Raw genomic sequence first — 22955 nt, 5'->3', positions numbered from 1 at the left:
TTGCAGTTTGCCTGTTTTATAGTCCTATTGTGCAAGCTGAAATGTTAAGTATTAAGTATTTTTCTCTCCACGTATTTTTGTACTGTATAGTACTGTCTGCTATCCAACAGAAAGATGCTACCCTGCCATAGTCTTCCAGTAAATGGATATTTTGTTATCATTAATTAATCATAATAATCATTTTATGAACAGGCATATTATAGAAATCTAAACCTGTTTGAAACTAAATTTTATTTCTTAAAATGAAAATGAAATTGAAAAAATGAATATTGAATATAAATATTAATGTTTATATAATCTGAGATTTGCTTTTTCTTTTCCTTTAGTTCTCAGACTATTGTCAGAAGAAAAAGGATTTAGAAGAAAGCATTAAGCAATCAAAAATTGGGCGGCAAGATACTGTAAGTTTTTTTTCAGAATACTGATTGACAAACAATCAAGCCCCATTTGCCATGTGTAATTTTGCGGGGTGGCTCGAAGACCCTAAAAAAACTACTGCATGATAATATCAAATCTTGTGACATTTTTGTATTCTTTTATGGTGCCTTCTGAAATAATTTTTTAAAAATTATTTGTGGTGGTGGAGAATACCATAGTATTATAGTGGTCAAGATGAAAATATGGGTTTTGTGTAAGTAGCAGCTGTAGAATGCAGGGTTGTCTGCGTTATCCAAAACACAGCTCTGTAATAATACTGACATTATATGTTACATGAGGGGAGTTTCTTTGAAATTCTACTTCTAAATATATTTTAGAAATAGTTTTATTTCTAAATCCTTTTATAATTTGTTACAATTATAATTTTGTTACATAAAAATTCTATCTCATTGTGTTGGTGTCATAATTATATTGTGCTTGTGTGTTATAGAAAAAAAATGTAGTTTTATCTGCTACATTTGAAAGAAATTGGATTCTCTGTATGCCCAGTGACCAGAAAACTTGATACATTTTAATGATAATGATTATTTTATTTTGGATTCTCCCAAATTAAATGTATTCAGGCAGAACGTGCAGCACTAATAAAGGAACTTAGTGCCTTACAACAGAAGAAAGACCATCTAAAGAAAGAAGTAGATAAATACAAAGAATGTGATCCAGATATTGTTGAAGAAATCCGTAAGTTTTGTCTAGTATTATAATACTGATTTTTTTCCAGGACTTTTCGTAATAATCCCATTTTCATAGCTTTCAAACAGTAGTATTTTCACTGATGATTGTTTAACTCTTGATACCTCCCTCCTGGTCACAATATACTTCCTTTTTGCGGTGTGTGTGTTATGCTATGAGTACAGAATAGAAGGCATGTTTTGGAAAACATATATAAATTGTTGTTTGGATTAGTCATAGCTTTTCATCTTGGTTTTTCTTATAATGTGGTTATAAGGATGGGATAAATCTACTTGTGAAAGGATAAATCCACTTCAAAGATAACTGTGGAGGTTAGTGTCTATAAGGAGACAGTCAAGTGGCATAGAGAAGAAAGAAGACTTAGAAAACTGGTTCAGCTGGATTGGTGCACATGCGAGCAGTGGATAAAACAACATCATAGTGGTGGCAATATAGTCAGTGAGATGTGGTTATTTGCCATTTTTACTACCCCTGCTTGAGTCAGTATCTAACTATGGTTACCACCATTTGAATGGCTAATGAAAATCAGGGCAGCCACTATTTGTAGATTAAGCTTTCACTTTGAAATTAATAAGGCTGTCTTAGAATTTAGGTGTTGAAATGGATGATACTGTAACCATGATGGAAGATGCCTGCTAAGAAGATGAAAAACTGTTTTTGTTGCATCTACCTACTGGGCTCACATTTAGATATGTTGACAAACAGATGTAGGTTAAAACCATTCAGACTGGGTGTGGAATCTCTTTTTACAGAGGAGACTGTCTCAACACAAAGGCTGCAGCGACAATAGGATTTAGTAAGGATAATAGTGAATGACTACAAAAGTCACTCTTTGTAGCTATTTATAATAGGTTGATTTGAGTAGGATCTGATAGTAGGCAAGATTTGTTGGCAAGAGCACAGGTTCTTCCTGTAGAAGTGGAACAATTTTCTGTTATTTTCCATATGACAGACAGCCCTTCAGATGTTCGTCTCTTCAGATATCATTTCTTACTGTGGTTTTCTTTAGAGGGACATCCAAAACTCCAATTGATTTTTTTGTTTTCCCTTCTACGTCTCTTATCAACTTGATTGTTCTCTAAACAGATTTCAGATTATCAATGCATTTCATAATATATGGTTCTCAGAACTGGGCACACTATTCTAAGTACAGTCTGACCAACTAAGAGTAGAAGGAATGAAGACTTTTCTTCATCTGAACACTGTACTTTGAGTGATGTAGTTTGGAATCAGTCCCCTCCCCTCCCCTCCTCTCTCCTGCATAATACATCCAATTCATATTCAACTGTGAGACTCCAAAGCAGGTAGATCATTTTCACATATACTTCTGCCATATATGGTTCACCCTATTACCTTACATTCCTCCCTTGGATTAGGTAGAATATGCAACAAAACATTTTCTCAAGCAGGAGGAAAAAACATAATTTATCTGAAGAAAAACAGGTGAGATGCTTTGAACATATTGATTAGGCAATCAACTTTGAGGTAGTAAAGCTACCTGGAATACTAAAACGCCCAGCAGCATTATCTTCTGTGTTCCCTTTCCATTCTTGTTCTCTTTTGTCTTCCAACCCTTCATGGGTGGCTTTGACTGTTTTGGTTTGGGAGAAGGGTTCTGTACCCCACTTCTTCTTTTTTTTAAAATTGTACTTCTATAAAGCTCCACTAACAACTTTTGTACATTTTTCTTGTGTATGACTGGGACAACTTTTTAATAATTTTTATGACAGTTTATAAATACAAAGATTAAAAAACTAATATAAACTAAGAAGCATATGAAAAATGCAAAAAAGGAAAAAGATAAAGAAAAATATATAAAGAAATTACTTGCCTCTTCATTTAAGACAAGTAAAATTTCAGTAACTTATCACCATCCCTATCATTTATACAAAAGAACACTTTCTCCTATGTTATATCTCATCTCTTATCTATGAACAAATTTTAAACACTCAGTCCTAGTCAGCAAAAGTCACTAAGAGTTACCAGAAATAACAACATATGTGTTAATATATAATCAAATAGATCGGTTTCATATTCCTTTACTTTTAACAGTATTATTGTTTTCTTTAAAAATACAAAACACACGCTTCTTCATCTATCTATAAACAAATCTTTAAAACCTCATCAGTCAGATCTAGTCAATAAAAATCTACTAACAGCTACCAAGAACAACATATTAAGAATCTTCATCTTTTTAAAGCCAAATCCAAAATAGCCTGTTTTGCAGTGGCATCTTCTTCCAGTTCCTCCTTTAAGCCTATTTTTATGATAGTAGACATCTTAATAGAAATTTCCTAGTGTTATTTTCCCAAATATCATTGAATTCTTCCGAAGTTAAATAAATTTTCCTTTCTGTATTAGTGGTTTCTTCTTTAGTTCTTTCTTATGCCTCTAGTGTCCAGTCTTCAAAGTCTCCTCTTATGTTGGCTTCTCCTTTCCTTTTGTATAAAATTGCCTCTTTAGTTGTACCTTTCACTTTTACTGGATGAGTTACAGTAAATCCTTTGTGCAAGGAAAATTTTGGACAATCCTGTTTGCTGTTTTCCGTGAAATCATTAATTGTGCGTATGTAGGTAAGCATTATCTCTTGCTACAACATGCATCATGGATTTCTCTTAAATAGAGAAAATGCATAAGCAAAGTCACATCTTCCATTATGCTTCAGAACAAGAAATATTAAAAGTTTGCATTTAGGTAAGCCCGTATGAAACTACATTGTTAAAATATTGGGTCTTTGAGTATTTATTAATGAACGTGCATTGTAAAATCTAATAATGCCAATAACATTGCTATTCAAAAAACGTTTTTCAAGGATTAAATAATAAAAGATATATCTTTTACTTAGTTTGTTGAGCACTTGACTTTGTATTCAGCAGTGGAAGGTGATCTAGAAAATCTACTGCTGTATTTTTCAGTTTTACATAACCACACAGAGCAGTTCCCAGTCTCCCACCCCCTAGATATTTGGATAGGAAGCAGCTTGTCTTTATTATTTTCTATTAATGCATATGCTACAAAAGTGGAAGAAAGAACAGAAAGCAAATTCTTCCTTTTATCATCTGTGAGCTAACCATTTGTTCCAAGTTTGAACTTGGATGAACATCAGTTCATCTGATAAAAATATTGCTAATTATTCACTTCATATGTAGCTTAATACAGTGCAAAAGTCTGCAAAATAGAGCACAGAAGGTCTATCAAGATTTACAGGTGATACATACTGTTTATGATAAATGGTGACCTTATGGCGACCTTATGAGCAAAAGTTCACAAATTTGTTCTGACAATTGTATTTCTCTTTCAGGGACTTTCCAAGGATTTATCTGATCACTACTATCCACTGTATCCATTAACTTTCCTTTTTGCCGTTTCTTGCCAAGCACAATAATTCTTTTTAATCCATCGTGCACTTACATCAAAGTATTTAAATTTCTTCTTGCTGATTCTTGTCTCAAGGAAGCAATTAGCCTTTGTTTGATCCAGAACTGATTGATTGTTTTTCCTTGCAGACCCTAGTACTCTTTGTAATGACCTGCAGATCCATAAATCCAAGGTGTAGGTTTTTCAGTCTTTCCCAGGGTCCAGTTTTCGCAACAATCGATTACTATTAGTGTAATGTATTTAAACTTTAGGAGGGAAGTTTGGGCGGGAACTAGCACGTTGCTGATTGGTTGAAGCCTCAGCCAAAATAGTATTTAAAGAGGGGTTTTTGCCTGTTGTCTTTTGCTGGGATCACTATAAACTAAAGAGCTGTTGTCACTCACTGGTCTCCTGCCTCTTTATTGCCCGAACTTAACATTGGCGACGAAGGTGGGATATTGAGGCAGTGAGATCGGGAAAAGAGCTGAAGGAGCAAAGGAATTCGCGAACCCAGCCAGTTTCAAAGGCGGATAGTTAGCGATGTCCAGCTACACGCCGCCAGCGCCATTTGACCCAGCCAAGGAGAAATGGGGGTCGTACATGGCTCGTTTCGAGTGTTTCCTCGAAGCGAACGAACTCCAAGGAGTCTCTGACAATCAAAAGCGAGTGTACTTCCTAATCCACTGCGGTCCAGAGGTTTTTGATACTGCGGAGTCGCTTTCAGAGCCAACGCTGGTACAATCGGTACCGTGGCAAACACTACAAACAACAGTTCGAGCGCACTATGCACCGGTACCCTCAAAATTCGTCCAACGGTTCGAGTTGAGGCAACAGGTACAGCGAGAGGGCGAATCGATAAGCGTGTACATGGCCATGTTGAGGAAAGCCGCGAACCACTGTGAGTACAGAGATTTGGAGGACTCCTTATTCGAACAACTCAATTGTGGGGTCAGGGACATCCGACTGCAAAGGCGGCTACTGTCTAAGAGCAACCTGACTTTGGCAATAGCCTTGGACGAGGCCAGGGCTCACAAGATGTCCACCAAAGCGGCGGAAACCTTGCAAAAGCCGAACGCGCAGGGTGCCAGAGCGAAAACTACACCGGTCCACAGCGAGGAAGTCCAGGCCGAATTGGAGGGTGAGGAAGAGGAAGAGGTTTTCCACACCGGGAGGCCGGGACGAGGGGACCGGGACGAGTGCGTGAGTTGTGGGGGCCAACACCAACGACAAAACTGTAGGTTCAAGGACGCGGTTTCTCGGCGGTGCGAAAAGAAAGGACACATAGCTCAGGCCTGTCGAGCCCCCCTACCTTCCCGCCAAAAATTCAAACCGACCAATCAGAGCGCCGGAGCAGCGAAACAGCCCGGGATTGGTCCATTCAAAAAGGGCGCGAAGTTAAATCAGACCACTGTGAGAGTAGGCCACACATCGACACGACTAGAAAAGAAGATTTTTACCAAAACTTACATTGAAGGGGTACCATGCCAAATGGAAGTAGACACCGGCTCATCAATCACAATTATGTCCTGGGACACCCTCGTGAGAGACTTGCCAGCTATCGCTAAGCACCAGCTACAAACCCAGAAGCTAAGAGTGCAAGACTACCAGGGAAATCGGATCCCTGTTCGAGGGGTCACGTCCGTCCAAGTCAAGTATGGACAGCACAAGAAGACCCTGCCAATCATCGTAGTAGATGGAACTCTACCGAGTTTGCTAGGGCTGGACTGGTTCCGAGCTTTGGGCATGGGAGTGACCGGGATCTACAGAAACGACGTCAACCTCAAGGATGAACTACTGAAGGAGTTCGAGGACGTCTTCAAGGACTGCCTGGGCAAGTACGTGGGGACCCCTATTTCTTTCAACTTAGACCCACAAGTTGCCCCTATCCGGTTAAAGGCTCGGAGGGTCCCATTCGCCCTAAAGCCCAAGATTGACCGGGAGTTAGACAAACTAGTAAGCCAGGGAATACTAGTCCCCGTCGACCATGCAAAATGGGAGACACCCATAGTAACCCCAGTCAAACCGGACGGGTCGGTCCGGATTTGTGCTGACTACAAGGCAACACTTAACAAAGCATTGCAGAAAAGCGCATACCCCGTCCCGGTAGTGCAACACTTGCTGCACTCGTTAGGACAAGGGCAGGTTTTCGCCAAACTCGATTTGGCTCAAGCCTACCAGCAACTACCTGTAGATAGCAGCACAGCCGAGGCGCAGACAATTGTCACGCACCGTGGTGCTTTCAAATGCACGCGACTCCAGTTCGGAGTTAGTGTGGCTCCAGGGCTGTTCCAAAACTTAATGGAACGACTGTTACAGGGTCTACCCGGGGTGGTACCATATTTCGACGATGTATTGATATCGGCAGAAAACTTAGATGAACTAGGGGCAAAACTAAGGAAGGTATTGGGCATTTTCAGGTCTGCAGGGCTTAAGGTTAAGCTTAACAAATGCCAAATTGGGGTAGAATCAGTAGAGTTCCTGGGATACCGAATAGACAGGAAAGGGATCCACCCCACCGAGAGCAAGGTACGGGCCATCAGGAATGCTCCCGCGCCCCAAAATAAAACAGAATTACAAGCATTCTTAGGGCTTGTTAACTTCTATGCGGTGTTTTTAAGGAATAAGGCAACAATAGCCGAACCACTACATAAATTACTAGCAGAGAAAGCTGTTTGGTCCTGGGGCAGAGTGGAGGCTAAGGCATTTGAGGGGTAAAAAAACCTTTTGACCAGCGATAGCCTCCTCATCCAGTACAATGGCACGTTGCCACTAGTACTAGTTTGCGATGCTTCTCCCTACGGAGTGGGGGCTGTGCTCAGCCATAGGTTACCGAATGGAACAGAAGCCCCTATAGCGTATTATTCCCGAACAATGTCCTCAGCTGAAAGGAATTACAGCCAGCTAGATAGGGAGGCTTTGGCTATAGTCTCCGGGATGAAGAAATTCCATGAATACCTATTCGGGCGAGATTTCGAGATTGTCACGGACCATAGACCCCTACTGGGACTCCTAGCGGGCGACCGCCCAACGCCCGTTGCACTTTCACCCAGGCTGACCCGATGGACTATCTTCCTGGCGGCATACTCTTACAAACTGCTCCATCGCCCGGGAAAAGACTTAGGGCATGCGGACGCTCTTAGCCGGTGCCCTTTACCAGAGACTATCGAAGACCCGACCCCGGGGACACCCGTCTTGCTCATTGACTCTTTGGACTCAGGCCCAGTCACATCTAAGGAAGTGGCTAGGGCATCGTACAGGGACATTACAATAAGGACTGTAATCGGTTGGGTGCAAAGGGGATGGCCCGCTGCGGGCGGCGTTCAAAGACTATGCGAAAAAACGATCGGAACTGTCGGTTCAAGGGGGGTGTCTGTTATGGGGGGATAGAGTGGTTATCCCGGAAAAATTACGCGGAAATGTGTTAGAACTGTTGCATGCGGGCCACCCAGGGATTGTGAGAATGAAGAGTTTGGCGAGGAGTTATGTATGGTGGCCCCTAATGGATAAGGACATTAGCGACAGGGTAGGGAAATGCCAATCCTGCCAAGAGTCAAGGCCACTACTCCCTACAGCCCCAATTAGAGAGTGGGAGAAACCCCAGGGGCCATGGTCCAGGATTCACATAGATTTTGCTGGGCTATTCCATGGGCAGACCTTTTTAATTATAGTAGATGCCTACTCAAAATGGTTAGAAATCATCCTTATGAAAACCACGACGGCCGAAGCAGTAATCACAGTCCTGAGGCATCTATTCGTAACACACGGCCTGCCCGACACCCTAGTCTCCGACAACGGCCCGCAATTCACGGCAAACCAGTTCGAGGGGTACTTAGCGGAAGAAGGCATCAGACATGTCCTCTCGGCGCCTTTCCACCTGGCGACGAACGGACTTGCAGAACGCCAAGGAAGCGCTATCTAGGATAAGTCCAGGAGATTGGCAAACCAAAATCGATACTTTCCTAGCAGTCCAACATAGAACCCCCTGTGTGACAACTGGCCGCAGCCCAGCGGAACTATTGATGGGCAGGAAACTCAGGTGCCCATTAGACCGACTAAACCCAACCTATACCCCAGATGGGTACAAGAGTATCCAAGAAAAAACTAGGGAAATGACAGCGGGTGACCCAGTATGGGCACACAACTATAGCGAAGGCCCAACATGGTTAAAAGGGACAATTCTAGGCATAACCGGGCCAAAATCATACATAGTAGACATGGAGGATGGCAGGGTTTGGAGACGCCATATAGACCAATTAAGAAAACGAATACCAAATAATACAGACACCAAACAGCCAGACCCTGACTACCAAATGTTTGAATCTACAGCTGACTCAAACCCGAGGCGAGCGGAGGACTTATCTGAATCCGATGAAGTCCAGCGACGCCAACCGGTTCCTCCTGAAGACAGCAGGGACGACTGCCAATAATCCAGGGCCGGACGGCCCAGAGGAGGAGCGGGGAGGAACAAACAGTCCCTCCGACCAGCTCGACTCACTCCCAGAGAATGAATTGCGCAGGTCAGAAAGAGTTAGGAGACGCCCTGTCTACCTGGGTGACTACGTGGAAAAATAACATGCTAATTTTATGTAAATATGGGTACAATGCATTCTGGGAGGGAAGGAGTGTAATGTATTTAAACTTTAGGAGGGAAGTTTGGGCGGGAACTAGCACGTTGCTGATTGGTTGAAGCCTCAGCCAAAATAGTATTTAAAGAGGGGTTTTTGCCTGTTGTCTTTTGCTGGGATCACTATAAACTAAAGAGCTGTTGTTACTCACTGGTCTCCTGCCTCTTTATTGCCCGAACTTAACAATTAGCAAGACGATGCTTTAATTATTCTGATCTTTGCTGTGATTGAAATGTCCTTATTTTTGCATGATCTCTTCTAGGTTCCTTTGTCTTCTCTCTACAGTTATCTCTTCTATATTTCTCTGACACGCTATTTCCAACTATTCTGTCTATTTTCACTATGAGGAAATTCTCAGCATTTCACAGATAAAGTCTCGCAGCTTCATTTGGAATTGAGCTTTGGCTAGGCAGGTATTTGTGGAAGTGACTTAAGATACACCTGAGCCCTGTTATCTGGGAGGAGCTTGAGCCAGTTTATTCTGAAGAAGTGAGTAGAGTCATTGCAGCTATGAGCTTGGTTACTTGAGTTCTAGACCTATGCCCTCCTTGTTAAAGCTTCCTGGAGGTGGCATGTGGCTGGGTCCAGGTAGTGGTTAATTCCTTTTTGTGGTACTTCCTCCCCTGAAGGAGGAGATGGTGCGCCTCCTTCTCAAGAAGGACCCAGCATTGCTAGACAACTTTTGTCCAGTCTCCAACCATTCGGGAAAGATGGATGACAGGGTAATTCTCAGCTTCAGAGACCCATGGATAAAGCAAATTATTTGGGCCCTTTTCAGTCTAGGTTCAGGCCAGTGTATAGCAGAGATGGGATTGGTTGCATTTTGTCAGGAAATTGTTATTTGCCTAACTAGTTGGCCAGGCAATATATAAACTAACTATGTATGTTTGTAGAAAGGCATGATATTGCTTTAAGGCTGTGCTGCATCATGCAAGCATCCTGATTGGTTGAGCTCTGTAGCCAATGTATAAAAGGACTACTAAATTATGGCTTGTTGGGAATCTACAGGGACGTTACAGCATTGTAACCTGATGACATGCTGCAACTGTATATTTGAGCTTTATGATCGTTGCTTGATCATGGCTAGTTACTGATTCCTCAAGATACTGACTGTTGTGAATTGAACTGTGTTTTGCCGAACTGAAAGAAGACCTTGTTTGTTTTGCAAGTCTACATTGGTAAGAAGATATTTGTAACAACCCTGACTGGCTTTATATGTGTATGACCTGGAATTGTTTTTGGATTATGTCTTTGCCTTTTCCCTAAAAATAAAGGAATATCAAACCCCAGTTTGTCTGCAAGTGACTGTTATTGTATACAACCAGTCTCAGTAGTTTTCATGCGTAGGGTACTCTGCTCAACAGTCCACAACTTTGGTTGTGAACCCAGATTACCCTTAACACATTTGCTGATCACCTTTGGAGCAACTGCCTAGGTCACGGGTGTCAAACTTGTGTCACGTTGATGTCATGTGACGTATCATGATGTTTTTCCCCTTCGCAGAGCTGAGATGAACCTGGCCTGCGTGTGACACATCTGGCCCATCATTTTGACACCCCTGGTTTAGGTTCTCCTGGCTCTGTCAGCCATTTTTTATACCATTGATCCTGATACCCTTTTGGGCTGGCTTCAGAGGTTGGAAATTGGAATCATTGTTTTATGGTGGTTCTCCTTTTTTCTCAGTGGCATGTTCCAGTCAATGTTGGTGACGGAGTGAGAGGCTCTTGTGCGGAGCACCTCAGGGCTTAGGTATCTCCCGTCTACTATCTATATGTGGAGACTGTGTGGATCTGGGGAGGTGTTGAGCTGATTTCGAGTCAATCCTGGCAGGATGCAGTACCTTTGGGGTTTTGATCCCTCCGGAACTGGTGACTTGCTGTCTTTATGGCGTTGCACATCCTCAGCCTGAATTGGTGTGCAGCCTGAGGGTTCTCTGGGATTCAGCTGTTGTTAGGGGTGATTTTGCATGGATTTGTCTTGTGCAATAGTCGTACCCTTTCCTAGTTCAGGAGCCTTTGTTAATGCTCCCTCACACCTTAACCAGTTTCCATTTTGATTATTGCAATGTGTTTTACATGAGCCTGTCTTTGAATACCACTTGGAAGCTACAAGTGGTCCAAATGCAGAAACCCTCACAATATGGAATGTTCTTAAAGTATGCCCATGTTACACTTTATTGAGCAAGTTGCCTGGGCTCCAGATTTCCTTCTGGTTGCAATTCAAGGCACTGGTTATCACTTTTAAAGCCCTGCATGGTACAGGAACAGGTTATTTTAAGGTCTGACTGTCCCTAAGAATACCTGCCCTTCCCATGAGATCTGATAGGGTGAGCAAGTTCCAGATCTATACTGCACTAATCATAAAAAGTATACTTAAAATAGCATTCCAATTGATATAAATCAGCCTTAATTTAAATGGAATGTGTCTCCCTTTAAACTGAATGTATTTCAATTATACTGTATAATACACTAATTTTGGATCCACCCTTTAAGTTCAATTTTACAGTTTCTGCTATAGAAGCAAATTTGTATCTTAAAAATAAAAATTATTGTATTCTAGAATTCACCACTTTTTACTGTCAGCATTTGAATAGTTCCCCCCCCCCAGTAGGTTACTGTTCTAATGACCTAGAGAACAGTCGTTGCTTTTATAGTAGTTGTCTCATTAGTTAAATACAAAGAATTATTCTTTCAGAAAAGTACATAACTGCAATTCAGAGCGTCTATCAACTATGATTTTGGAAGGTACTGGAATAAATGAATCCAAACCAAAGATAGAATAGCATTACAGAAATGCTTTCTTTTGGCTAGGGGGTGGGGAAGATTTATCGTATACTGTGTTACTTGATAACTAAATGGAAAGTGTTTCAGTATTTGGCTATTGTTAACTCTCAAACTTGCTTGTTGGCGGATATTTGCAAGCTGACAACTCATACTGGTCCAAGCTACTTCTTGTTTTGTAAATTCAGCTATGCATGCTTGATGTTTTTTCAAAATCAAACACTTTTTTTTCTTTTTCCTTATTTCACTACTGCTTTTATATTCTCAATGAAAAAACTTTTCATAAAAAAGTTGATGGGTCTAAGTAATGCATTTAAATCTCTTTTCCTGTCCTTTCCCTTTCCCCTTTTGATTATAGTAAAACCAATATTAATACCTAAAATATAGTATATTCTCAAATACAGCAGCAGTATGCATACATTTTGTCTTGTTAGTTGCCTTCCCACAAAGTATTTTTCTCTATTGAGTGCTGTTTCTAAGAAACATGTTTACAGTGGAAAAATGACTGGAAGAATTTTGAATGTGTTACAGTTTAGTTAAAATGTAATGTTATTTTATTATCTTTCCAGAAATTTATGAGTGGAATTATATATGTATAAATGTATCATACCTGCAGTTGATCCTTCATATTTTTCTTAGTCCTCGCTTAACAATTGCTCTTTTGGCAAATTTTTGTTCAAATTTGCAACGGCACCAAACAAGTGATGCTCATAGTTCTGTCACATCATTCTTTTAGTCATGTGTTTGTGATTTAGGCACTTAACAAGCACTTCACACTTGCGTAGTTACAGCAGTGTGTGGTCACCTGATCAAAGTTAATGGGGAAGCCGGAAGGAAAGGTTGCAAGTTGGTCCCATAAGTCACTTCTGCCATCTTTTTTTTCTAAAGAGCCTGCTACACAGCACACTGCCCACCTGCAATCTGCAGAACATGCACATCTGTCCAGTATTTGCACAGCACGATAACAGCACTTTCCTTTTGTGGCTACACTCATTAGTACTCACCCATCTGCTGGCATGCTTGCCGGCTGCCCAGAGCCTATGACTTCATACTGGCTTCCCCATTGACTGCTTATTGTAAGACAGCAATCTTTACAAAGTGACGAGTTATGGTCAGGTGAGGTCCTCACTTAATAACCTGCAAACTTTGCTTAATCAAGGCAACGAGAATTACCAAGATTACCGTCACTAAGCAATGCAGTCATGTGATATAATGCATGATAACCACACATCACTTCCTCTTGGAAATTCTAGTCCCAATTGCCTTTATAACTTGAGGACTACCTGTGTCCTTGAGATAAGGGATGGCCTGCTCCTTCTAAATCTGCTTCCCCCCACAATATACTTCTTGATGTGCTAGCAAAGCTGGTACCCTCAGATGGAATCAGGATTGCATTTGTAGGTGACTGCTACCTGTAAATTCAGAGATAAGAGCAAGTGGAGGGAATAGAAGTGGGGAGGGAGGATAAAGGGCACCTATCTCCTTATGAGTTTTTTTCTATTCTACAGAGGCTTCTAGTTTTTCTGCTCTCACTGTTTTTTCTATTCTGTAGCAAGCACAGGGCTTTTCCAGGCAAAGAAAAAAAAAACCTAAAAATACTCTTTGGTTGCTTGTGTGGGCTCTCTCTAGCAGAAAAGCACAAGAGATCATAGAGCCTCAGAGCCTCATGGCTAGCGAATGAATGGTCCTGCATCAGGGCATCTGGAAACCTGTTGGTCATTGATCTCCCTCAGCGGGTGGATCAGAATGTTGGTATAGGGCAGTGATGGCTAACCTTTTTGGCACCAAGTGCCAAAACTGGAGCTTGCATGCGCGCGTGTCAGAGCACCAGAACCTGTAAGAGAGTAGCTGCCCCGTGTGTATGCATGCGGCGGCCAGCTGCTCTTCTAAGTTCCATCACTCTGTTGACTGTTCTGTCTTTGTAAACCAATGGAGTGGTGCTTTAAAGCAAAATTTTGTTTCATGTACTTTGGAAGCTTCAGATATGTTTTATCCAGGCTGGTTAAAATTAACTCACAAGATGGAACATTGGTTTAATCTTACTCTGTAGTCCTATTTTGGGCCAATATTGGTAGGATTGTTAACATGAATTTGGATGTATCACTATTTATTCAGGATCCCTTTGTTTGTCTTAGAATTGTGCATTTTGGGGACCTGGGGTCTGGCTAAAAACATTATGCAATACTTGCAGGGGAAATCTATAGCTGACTTTCAGCAATTTTATTTATTGTCTATCAATATTTGGCAGAGAAGCAAGGGGAAACATCTTAAAGAAATACAATAAAAGTTTTTAAAAATTCTGTTTGTATAAGAAGATTTCCTAGCATGTGGGTTACAAACCCTCATGAACTATAAGACCATCTTTTTACGGACAGAATTGCAATAGAGGGCAAGAAAAAGGACTATGAAGAAGGAAAAAGTTGCAAGAATGCACAAGGGACTCAAACATTAGGCTAGAGAAGAAAGAGAAAATGAGCTGTGGTTGTTATCACACACTGTCTGCATGGGAGGAAAGAGTGACAAAAGAGTTTATTGCCTGCCAGTTTTTTGCAAGCTGCGGGCATTTTGAAGCAGGTTTTTTACTTCTTTTTTTCTTTTTCTTTGATTTCAGTGAATAAGAATGGCTATGTACAAATAAGACCCAAATTTCAGGACTTATGCAAAAGCAAGCAAGAACATTCTATTACAAATGGTGTTTCAAATTTTAAATATTTTTGCTTATTTCCAATAAAACGGATTTATAAAGTTGTAAAGTTTTATCATCAGTTTGTTTGATATTGATTAAAATATGATTATTAAAAGTAACAGATTTATTTTTGAACCTATGCTAACTACAGTGAAATCATACTGTAATATTCATGATTCATTTTATCATTTCAGGGAATATGTATCATTTTAGATGAGAATCTGTCTTTGTAATATAATTTACAAGATCCTTTTTTCTTTTACTTTATTTTTCCTTTCTTTTCTTTTTTAAAAAAATTATTATGATTTTTAATCTGAAGTTAATTTTTATTTACTCAACAGTTTAGCATACTAAGTTTCATTTTAAAAAATTTGGTTTTATATGTCATGGCAAAGCCAAAAGTATGGGAGCTTTTCTAAATACTTGCACTTGTTTTTTAAAGCAGCTATATGATCTCATCTGCAAGTTTTAAATAAAATTGTTCTTTATGTTATAGGCTAGGACTTGGAGTTGGGCATTTGTCCTGCCACATGTTTAACATAGTTTATTTTACAAATTAAATCTTGCTAATACAGGTAATCCTCGATTTACAACAGTTCACCGTTGTAATGACCATTTGAAATTACAATGGCACTGAAAAAAGTGACTTATGATGATTTTCACACTTATGACTGTTGCAGGATCCTCTCAGTCACAAAATTTACATTCAGATTTACATTATATCATTGACAACTGATTCACATTTATGACTGTTGCAGTGTCCTGGGGTCATGTGATCCCCTCTTGCGACCTTTTGACAAGCAAAGTCAATGGGGAAACCTTAACAACCATGTTACTAATTTAACAACTGCAGTGATTCGCTTAAAAAAATGTGGCAAGCAAAATCGTAAAATGGGACAAAACGCACATAACAAATTTCTCCGTTGGTAACATAAATTCTGGGCTCAATTGTGGACGTAAGTTGGGGACTACCTGTAGTGTAAATTTATAATAATGAAACATTTTATGTTGCATTAATGTTTCTTATCATTTCTAGAGACAAACAAATACACTGATCACTGCCACTAAAAATGCTAGACAAACCAGGGCTATGTGTGGATGTGAGATCTATAAATAATTTCAGGATCTCACTGTGGAAGTCTGGAAATCAGAAAATGAAGAGAGAGCTATAAAACCTTATTTGCTACAACAGCAGTTTCTATGTGACCCAGTATTTCTTTCTCTACAATTTTCTGGACAATAGAATAACAGAGTTGTAAGATGTTCTTGGAGATGTTTTAGTCCAATCCCCTGCTCAGGCAGGAAACCCTATATCATTTCAGACAAATGGTTGTCCATTCTATTCTTAAAAACTTCCAGTGTTGGAATATGGAGGCAAGTTGTTCCACTGATTAATTGTTCTGTTAAGTGATCATAGGCTCCTCTACTGTAGAAATGTTTCGGTATTATTTTGGAATGTGATTAAATAATCTCATAAAATTGATGTATATATTTTAGGGGGGGGTGGGGATGTTCACCTTAACCAGTGTTTTCTGTTTCTATAAGCAAACAAACTCATTGGTGTAGAACTTTGGATACAGAAGCTTTTTCAGCATACCCTTATGAACTTTACTAGCTCCTAATTCCCATTTTATAAATTGTCCCATAGCAGAGAAAAGTGAATAACAAGAATATATGAACTGGCACATTAAGAAGTTGCCCAAATAATTTATAATAAATGAGCAAGGGATTTTTACTAAAGGGTCAAGATTCTGTCATTCATCCATGGTTTTTAAAAATAAATGTATTCATCTTTGATGAAAAGTACAAATAAAAGCATTGTTTCAAATAGCATTCTTCATGCATCACAGAATTCAGATATCCTAATTTTTAAATTTTTGTACAATAGATTGTTTCTTCTTAGAGCATAGCCTTTTCTAATTCAGTGAAGCGCTAAAGGACTCTTATTTTCCTGTAGTATAGCCAGATATATGTCAAGAAATTTCAGTTGTAACTGATAGAAGGCATTACTTCAGCATATAATTTCATTTTGATGTAACTTTAACTATCTTTGGGGATTGATTGAATATTAACTTCAAAGGAACAGTAAAACATTTTCAAGTTATTTAAAATGCATAATAAGTTTGAAAATATACTTTTATTATTTTGAGTCTGTTCAGTTATTGATCTAATGAATTGCTTCTATGGAATTTTATTTTTTATTTGTTCTTCTTTTTAGGTCAAGCGAATAAAATAGCTAAAGAAGCAACCAACAGATGGACTGGTGTGTCTGCATTATATTATTTTACACCATTCATTCTTCTGTGAACAAAAATAAATACATGAAAAGATACAAGTTTGAACTTAAGATTTTAATTATTATTTTTTTACATTAAACTGATTTATTTTCCGGGCAACAGATTGCTGAAAACTCATAAAATAACTATTACCGATGAAGTTTGCCATTGCTTGTAATATAATTTTTGTGATTTCTGATTCATATGTTTTTATGTTTTTGTTTGTTCTTATAGAGTCAGTTTTGCTAGGTTACTTCTGTTATTGTTTGGGTACTAAGCATTTTATACTCTCTCTCTCTCTCTCTCTCTCTCTCTCTCTCTCTCTCTCGTGTGTGTGTGTTTTGTGACAATCTTCAAGTAATCTGCAAATAATTATGGTTGGTGCAAACTAACCAAGTATTTGAATGGAAGCAGTAAAATGTGTAAATTAATTTGAAGTTACTTGGGATTTTGGATTAGTGCGCACAGTAGTATATGATTCATGGTAATCATACAAAGCAGCTGACACGAATTGGTTTGCTGATTGTCAGATTACTGTGAATGACGATATAAATGGTATATTATTTTACATTGTAATTACAATTTCATCACATTACAACATATTCCACATTGGGACAGTTTTCCAGGAACAGTCATGTGTAATCAAGTCCAAAATAATTGGTACATAATCATGTTTCAGCTCCATCAATTTTATCACTGAAAAGTAAATTTGCATATGTTACCTAAAATGAATCAATAAAACTGCAAATAATTAAATAAGAAGAATTGTCTTCTATATGAAATTTCTAGTTCATTGAAATAGTTTTTAGAGACTCTTCCTCAGAAGTTTAGAAGTGGCTAGCTGGGAAAGACCCTTCTTGATTATAGAACTGCCATCTACCAGGTAGTCTTCGACTTATGACCACAAATGAACCCCAAATTTTTGTTGCTAAGGGATTTTAGCCCCATTTTACAACCTTTCTTGCTACAGTTGTTCAGTAAATCATTGCAGTTCTTAAGTTAGTAACACAGTTGTTAAGTAAATCTTGCTTCCCCATTGACTTTGCTTATTAGAAGGTGATCATATGACCCTGGGAATAGTGTAACCATCATAAATATGAGTCGGTTACTAAGCATTTGAATTTTGATCATGTAACCATGGGGATGCTTCAACTGTTGTGTTTTTTCAGTGCCATTGTAACTTTGAACAGTCACTAAATGAATTGTTCTAAATCGAGGACTACTTGTATTTAGGATTGCATTTTAGTTTTTCAAGACTTCATTTTGGTTGGGAGATGAAAAGCTTTGGATGTGGTTATTTGGATTGGAAGGGAAAATTTTATTCTATGTTTGGTTTATGTATAACAATACCTTGTGATTGACCCGGGAAGCCGGGGAGGGGGGAAGGGGTTTGTTTTTTTTTGGGAGGGAGGGGGGAAAAAGGGGGGAAATGTTTTTGTTTTTTAAAACTCTTTCAATAAAAAAAAAAGACTTCATTTTAAAATATTTTTTTTAATTTTAAAAATCTTTTCCCCGTAGTGTGAATATATTCTTTTGAATTAGCTATTTCAATTGTTTGCTAGTAATTGAAGGATAAAAGAGTAACATATTAAGTGTTTACAAGCAAACTGAATACTTGATTTCTTTCCTTGTGCTTTTTCATCTCTTTGTAACAGTTTAGTGTCAGTTGCCATGTAAGCAGCTCCTGTTATAAAATTAACTTATACTAAATTGGAAAAAAAATGTGTGCTAAATATGCTATATGTTATATATGTCATCATATACCTACTTATTCACTTCATGACATATGAATACCTATCCTTATTGTAATCTTTTTCTCAAAAACTTTTCTGCCTGACTGCTTTATTGACAGGTTTTTTGGAGCAGTCATACTTTATTAAGTACAATTCTTTCAAAGTTACAATCAGTTTTATAATTTTACCATGCAGGAAATATTGCGACACTAAAATCAACAGGAAAAATCAAATCAAGGTTAGCATTATAAAACCCAAACTATCAGAATTTTATTCTATTGGGTTGTAGGCAAATAGTTTGGTATTTCAGTCTTTGTTTCAGTGTAGAGAGGGAGAAGGATTGGTTTCTTTTTTAAAATTCCTGAATCAAACGAATGCTGAAGTAAACAATTTTGGTTAAAATCTAGATAGAGTCTAAATAAACAGAGGAAAAACTGGTGCTTGCCAGTATAGAAACCCCCAGACATATAACTGGGGGTTATATATATGTTCAAGCACATATAACTCCTCAGGTAAAGTGTGTACATCAAGTTCTAAGCTCAGTAGATTTTGTGCTGAACTGTTCGCCCTGTGCCTATGGCGCAATTGGTTGCCTTTTGGATAATTATTACTGCTGAAGTCTCTCATACTCTCATACTACTCTTTCAGTGTAGTTCTTATCCTCATCTCTATATGAGAATTGGAAATCGAAAAATAATCACTGTTAGATGTTGCAACCAAATAGGTGATTTATGTCTGAGGAGGGGCCTCAGCATGACAATTTGAAGATCTGTTAATTATCTTTAAACATTAAGGTTCTTTTATCTTGATTATCATTATAAACACTTGAAGCCCTAATATCCATTGTTTTTCATCTACTTTATCTACAGATAATATATTTGCTGTAAAATCTTGGGCTAAACGGAAGTTTGGATTTGAAGACAGCAAAATTGACAAAACATTTGGTATACCAGAAGATTTTGACTATATTGATTAAAAGTGTTTAATAAAAAGGATGCCATATAACTTAATATTGTTCAAGATGCTTTCATTTTAAATTGTATTTCATTCCTGCCATTACTAGTACTGTTGTTAATAAAATCTGAAAACCCTGACATAATTTTGCTTCTTTGATCTTCCTGATCATTGTCTGAAACAGAAAGTTTTCCTTTACAAAACAATGAAAGAAACAGGAAACTATTTTAATTGTCATAGAATTATTTGAAAAATTAAAAGGCATTAATGGGTTTTAATGATATGAAGGGTTTTTTCCTGGAAGTTGAATGGAATATATTATCTTGAGTATCTTTTCCATATATTTAATTCAAAAAAGCCTACTTCAGCTGCATAATTAAATAGACTGGTTGTTTTATCTGTTTTCTTAAATTGAAGTGAAAAACACTGAACTATTTTAAAAAGTAAAATCTAAAGAAAAGCAATTCATATGATTTAGTGGGGAAAAGGAATGTACAATGATATTAATGAGCTTCTTATTACTGACGTTTGATAAGCTTGAAGGTTTCAGTTCTTATTCTTCATTAGATCTCACACATAGCATTTATTCATGAAAGGATTCAAATATAAATCAATTTATTCATGCAAGGGTACAAATATACAGCAAAGAAGGAAGAATGTTGCTTCAAAAACTCTGAAAATGGTTAATATATGATTAAATGTAATGCAGCTAATTTTTTTTCTATGAGCCTGTTCATCAACAGCAATTGCAAGAGCTCTACTCTGTGTCACTTTGTCAACTTCATTAGTTCTGTGCTTTGTTTTGTTCTAGCTTGTATTATTTCAATTCATGTTCAGTAAGCCAGTTTAGACCCCTGCTGAAGTTAAAAGGCAAAATATAATATTTTAGTTAATATTTTTCACACTATTTGTCTTCTCCATGTCTCCCAGAATGCTTGTTTCAGAAATAACCAATAAAAGGAAACAAATACATAGAAGCACTAGCTTTTTCACAGTATACAAATATGACTGCTGATAAAAATTGGTATTGCTTCTCCAACTTCTCTTTCCAGATTTTGAGCAAAATACATATTTAGCATAATATATCCATATATATTTCTCTATAGATTTAGCCAATCTGTTTTCGCATATGAAATTGCTAAATGAGGTCTATTTCTTCCATTATCTTATTGCCCTGCTCATCCCTTAGGACACGGGTGTCAAACGCGTGACATCAAGTTGCCATCACTTGAAGTTTTGCAATATTTTTCTCATTTGCAGAGCTAGGGTGGGCATGGCCTGCATGTGACATATCTGGCTCACAGGCCCCCAGTTTGACACCCTGCCTTGGGACAATCCAAAATAAAGCATGTGATAGTTTATAAATTGTAAAATAAAACATGTCATAATTGTAATTTAGCCCTCCATGAGTCATACATTACTTCTATTTGTGGGAAATCCTTTATACATGAAATACGTTCCTAAAGATTTCAGTTTGGTAATAACTGTTGGAAGTCTGGCCTTTAGAAATAAGGTAAAGGTAAAGGTTCCCCTTGCACATATGTGCAAGTCGTTGCCGACTCTAGGGGGCGGTGCTCATCTCCGTTTCAAAGCTGAAGAGCCAGCGCTGTCCGAAGACGTCTCCGTGGTCATGTGGCTGGCATGACTCAACGCCAAAGGCGCACGGAACGCTGTTACCTTCCCACCAAAGGTGGTCCCTATTTTTTCTACTTGCATTTTTACGTGCTTTCGAAACTGCTAGGTTGGCAGAAGCTGGGACAAGTAACAGGAGCTCACCCCGTTACACGGCAGCACTAGGGATTCGAACCGCTGAGCTGCCGACCTTTCGATCGACAAGCTCAACGTCCTAGCCCCTGAGCCACCGTGTCCCTTTTCCTTTAGAAATACAGGTGGCCAATTTCCAGGTATTTTGTTCTTACTGTATATATGACACTGTTAGTAAGACTCAACCCTTTGTGAATCTTGAAGTGGCTTTAGTTTGCTCGTTCTTCATAAAGATTTCTTCAAATTTCATCCATGCCACGTTTTAAGACAACATGATTCTTTTATTTTGTAGTCTTTTCCATAGACACAAATATATTTTAAGATCTACTTATCTTCTGAAGGTTGATCGTAAGAAATCGTGGAAACTTTACTCGGTAGATTTCTCAATCTGTTACTCACTAGGGAAGATAGCTATAGTTAACATTAGTGTAGGGAGTCTCTTATTTTATTTCTTCCAACTATCTAGCATGCCTCTTAACTGGCTAGACTAATATTGTTGAGGCTACAGAACTATAACTTTCAGTACCTCTTTTAGTTCCCACATTCTTTCTCTGGTAATGGCAAAGGAAATGTATGGTCCCTATTCTTTTTCTAACAGCTAGAGCAGGTATTTAGGATTTTTATTTAAATATAGTTTCCTGACATATATTCTCCTTAGTAAAACAATAAGCATTAATCTTCTGGAAGATTAATCCTATCTTCAGAGATTTGAATAGCCCAACCAGAGGTGGGTTTCAGCAGGTTCTGACCAGTTCTGGAGAACCAGTAGCAGAAATTTGAGTAGTTTGGAGAACCAATAGTAAAAATTTTGACTGGTCCCGCCCCCATCTATTCTCTGCCTCCCGAGTCCCAGCTGAAATACTGATTTTACAGTATCCTTCCCCTGGAGTGGGGTGGGTATGGAGATTTTACAGTATCCTTCCTCAGTCATGTCCACCAAGCCACACCCACAGAACCGGTAGTAAAAAAAATTGAAACCCACCATTGAGCCCAACCCTGTGGTCCTTTTAATGGGACCTTGAAGACCTGTTTTTTTTTTTACCCCAATCTCTGAAACTGTTTGGGATATAAATCCACCTGGATTAAACTATGTTGTATTTGATGGTGCTGGTTCTCTATTCCCCTATTATAATATGTTACTTTGGGGGGAATTAATAAACTTGTTTTTAATTTGCACACTGCCTGGAGATGTAAAGTTGAACAGCCTTAGAAATAGAAAGTGTAAATAAACAGATAAATTGATAAAGTCAAATCGTTGAAACAAATGCAGAGGGAAAAGGCAAACTCACTGACATTCCTTCAAGCAGCATGCATGCCTATCCTTCTCTTGCTGACAATCACTTATACAAAATGAGTGTCTGCAAAGGAGAACCTCCACTGTCCACGCAAATGAGGAAGAAGAAAACCTTCACTTTGTACATGATGAGAATGACAATAGTGTACTGACAAAATAGAACTACAAGACCTATGCCTGCCAGGCATGCTTACCTATGCACGGAGTTAAGAGGCACAAAACTCATTGGAACTTATTAGAAGGTGAGCATGCAAGCATTTCTTTGTTCTTTAGCTTAGCACTTAGCACTAGCTGTTACAGGTTAACTCATTTCTGTTTTAAACAGAAAGTTCAAAACAATTAAGTAGCCTTAGGATCC

At 38.5% G+C, this 22955-nt stretch overlaps 1 protein-coding gene across 3 annotated transcripts in view; it reads left to right on the top strand.

Annotated features, from left to right (window-relative positions):
* MND1 (meiotic nuclear divisions 1) overlaps positions 1-19672 on the top strand; it is a 50946-nt gene extending 31274 nt beyond the window's left edge. Inside the window, exons 5-9 of one of the 3 annotated variants that reach the window (XM_058193633.1) lie at positions 327-401; positions 1002-1116; positions 16795-16839; positions 18781-18823; positions 19455-19569. In XM_058193633.1, the coding sequence (XP_058049616.1) occupies positions 327-401; positions 1002-1116; positions 16795-16839; positions 18781-18823; positions 19455-19458 (282 nt within the window). In that variant the 3' untranslated portion in view covers positions 19459-19569. Of the gene's footprint in view, positions 1-326; positions 402-1001; positions 1117-8811; positions 9550-16794; positions 16840-18780; positions 18824-19454 lie in introns of those variants that run through there. The other 2 variants (XM_058193631.1, XM_058193632.1) reach the window with 2 other exon arrangements.
* The last annotated feature ends 3283 nt before the right edge of the window (positions 19673-22955 follow it).

The sequence above is a fragment of the Ahaetulla prasina genome, chromosome 8 (assembly GCF_028640845.1).
Source record: "Ahaetulla prasina isolate Xishuangbanna chromosome 8, ASM2864084v1, whole genome shotgun sequence".
NCBI lineage: Eukaryota > Metazoa > Chordata > Lepidosauria > Squamata > Colubridae > Ahaetulla > Ahaetulla prasina.
The sequence above is the reverse complement of the archived record's forward strand: the minus strand, read 5'-3'. Positions and strand labels throughout refer to the sequence as shown.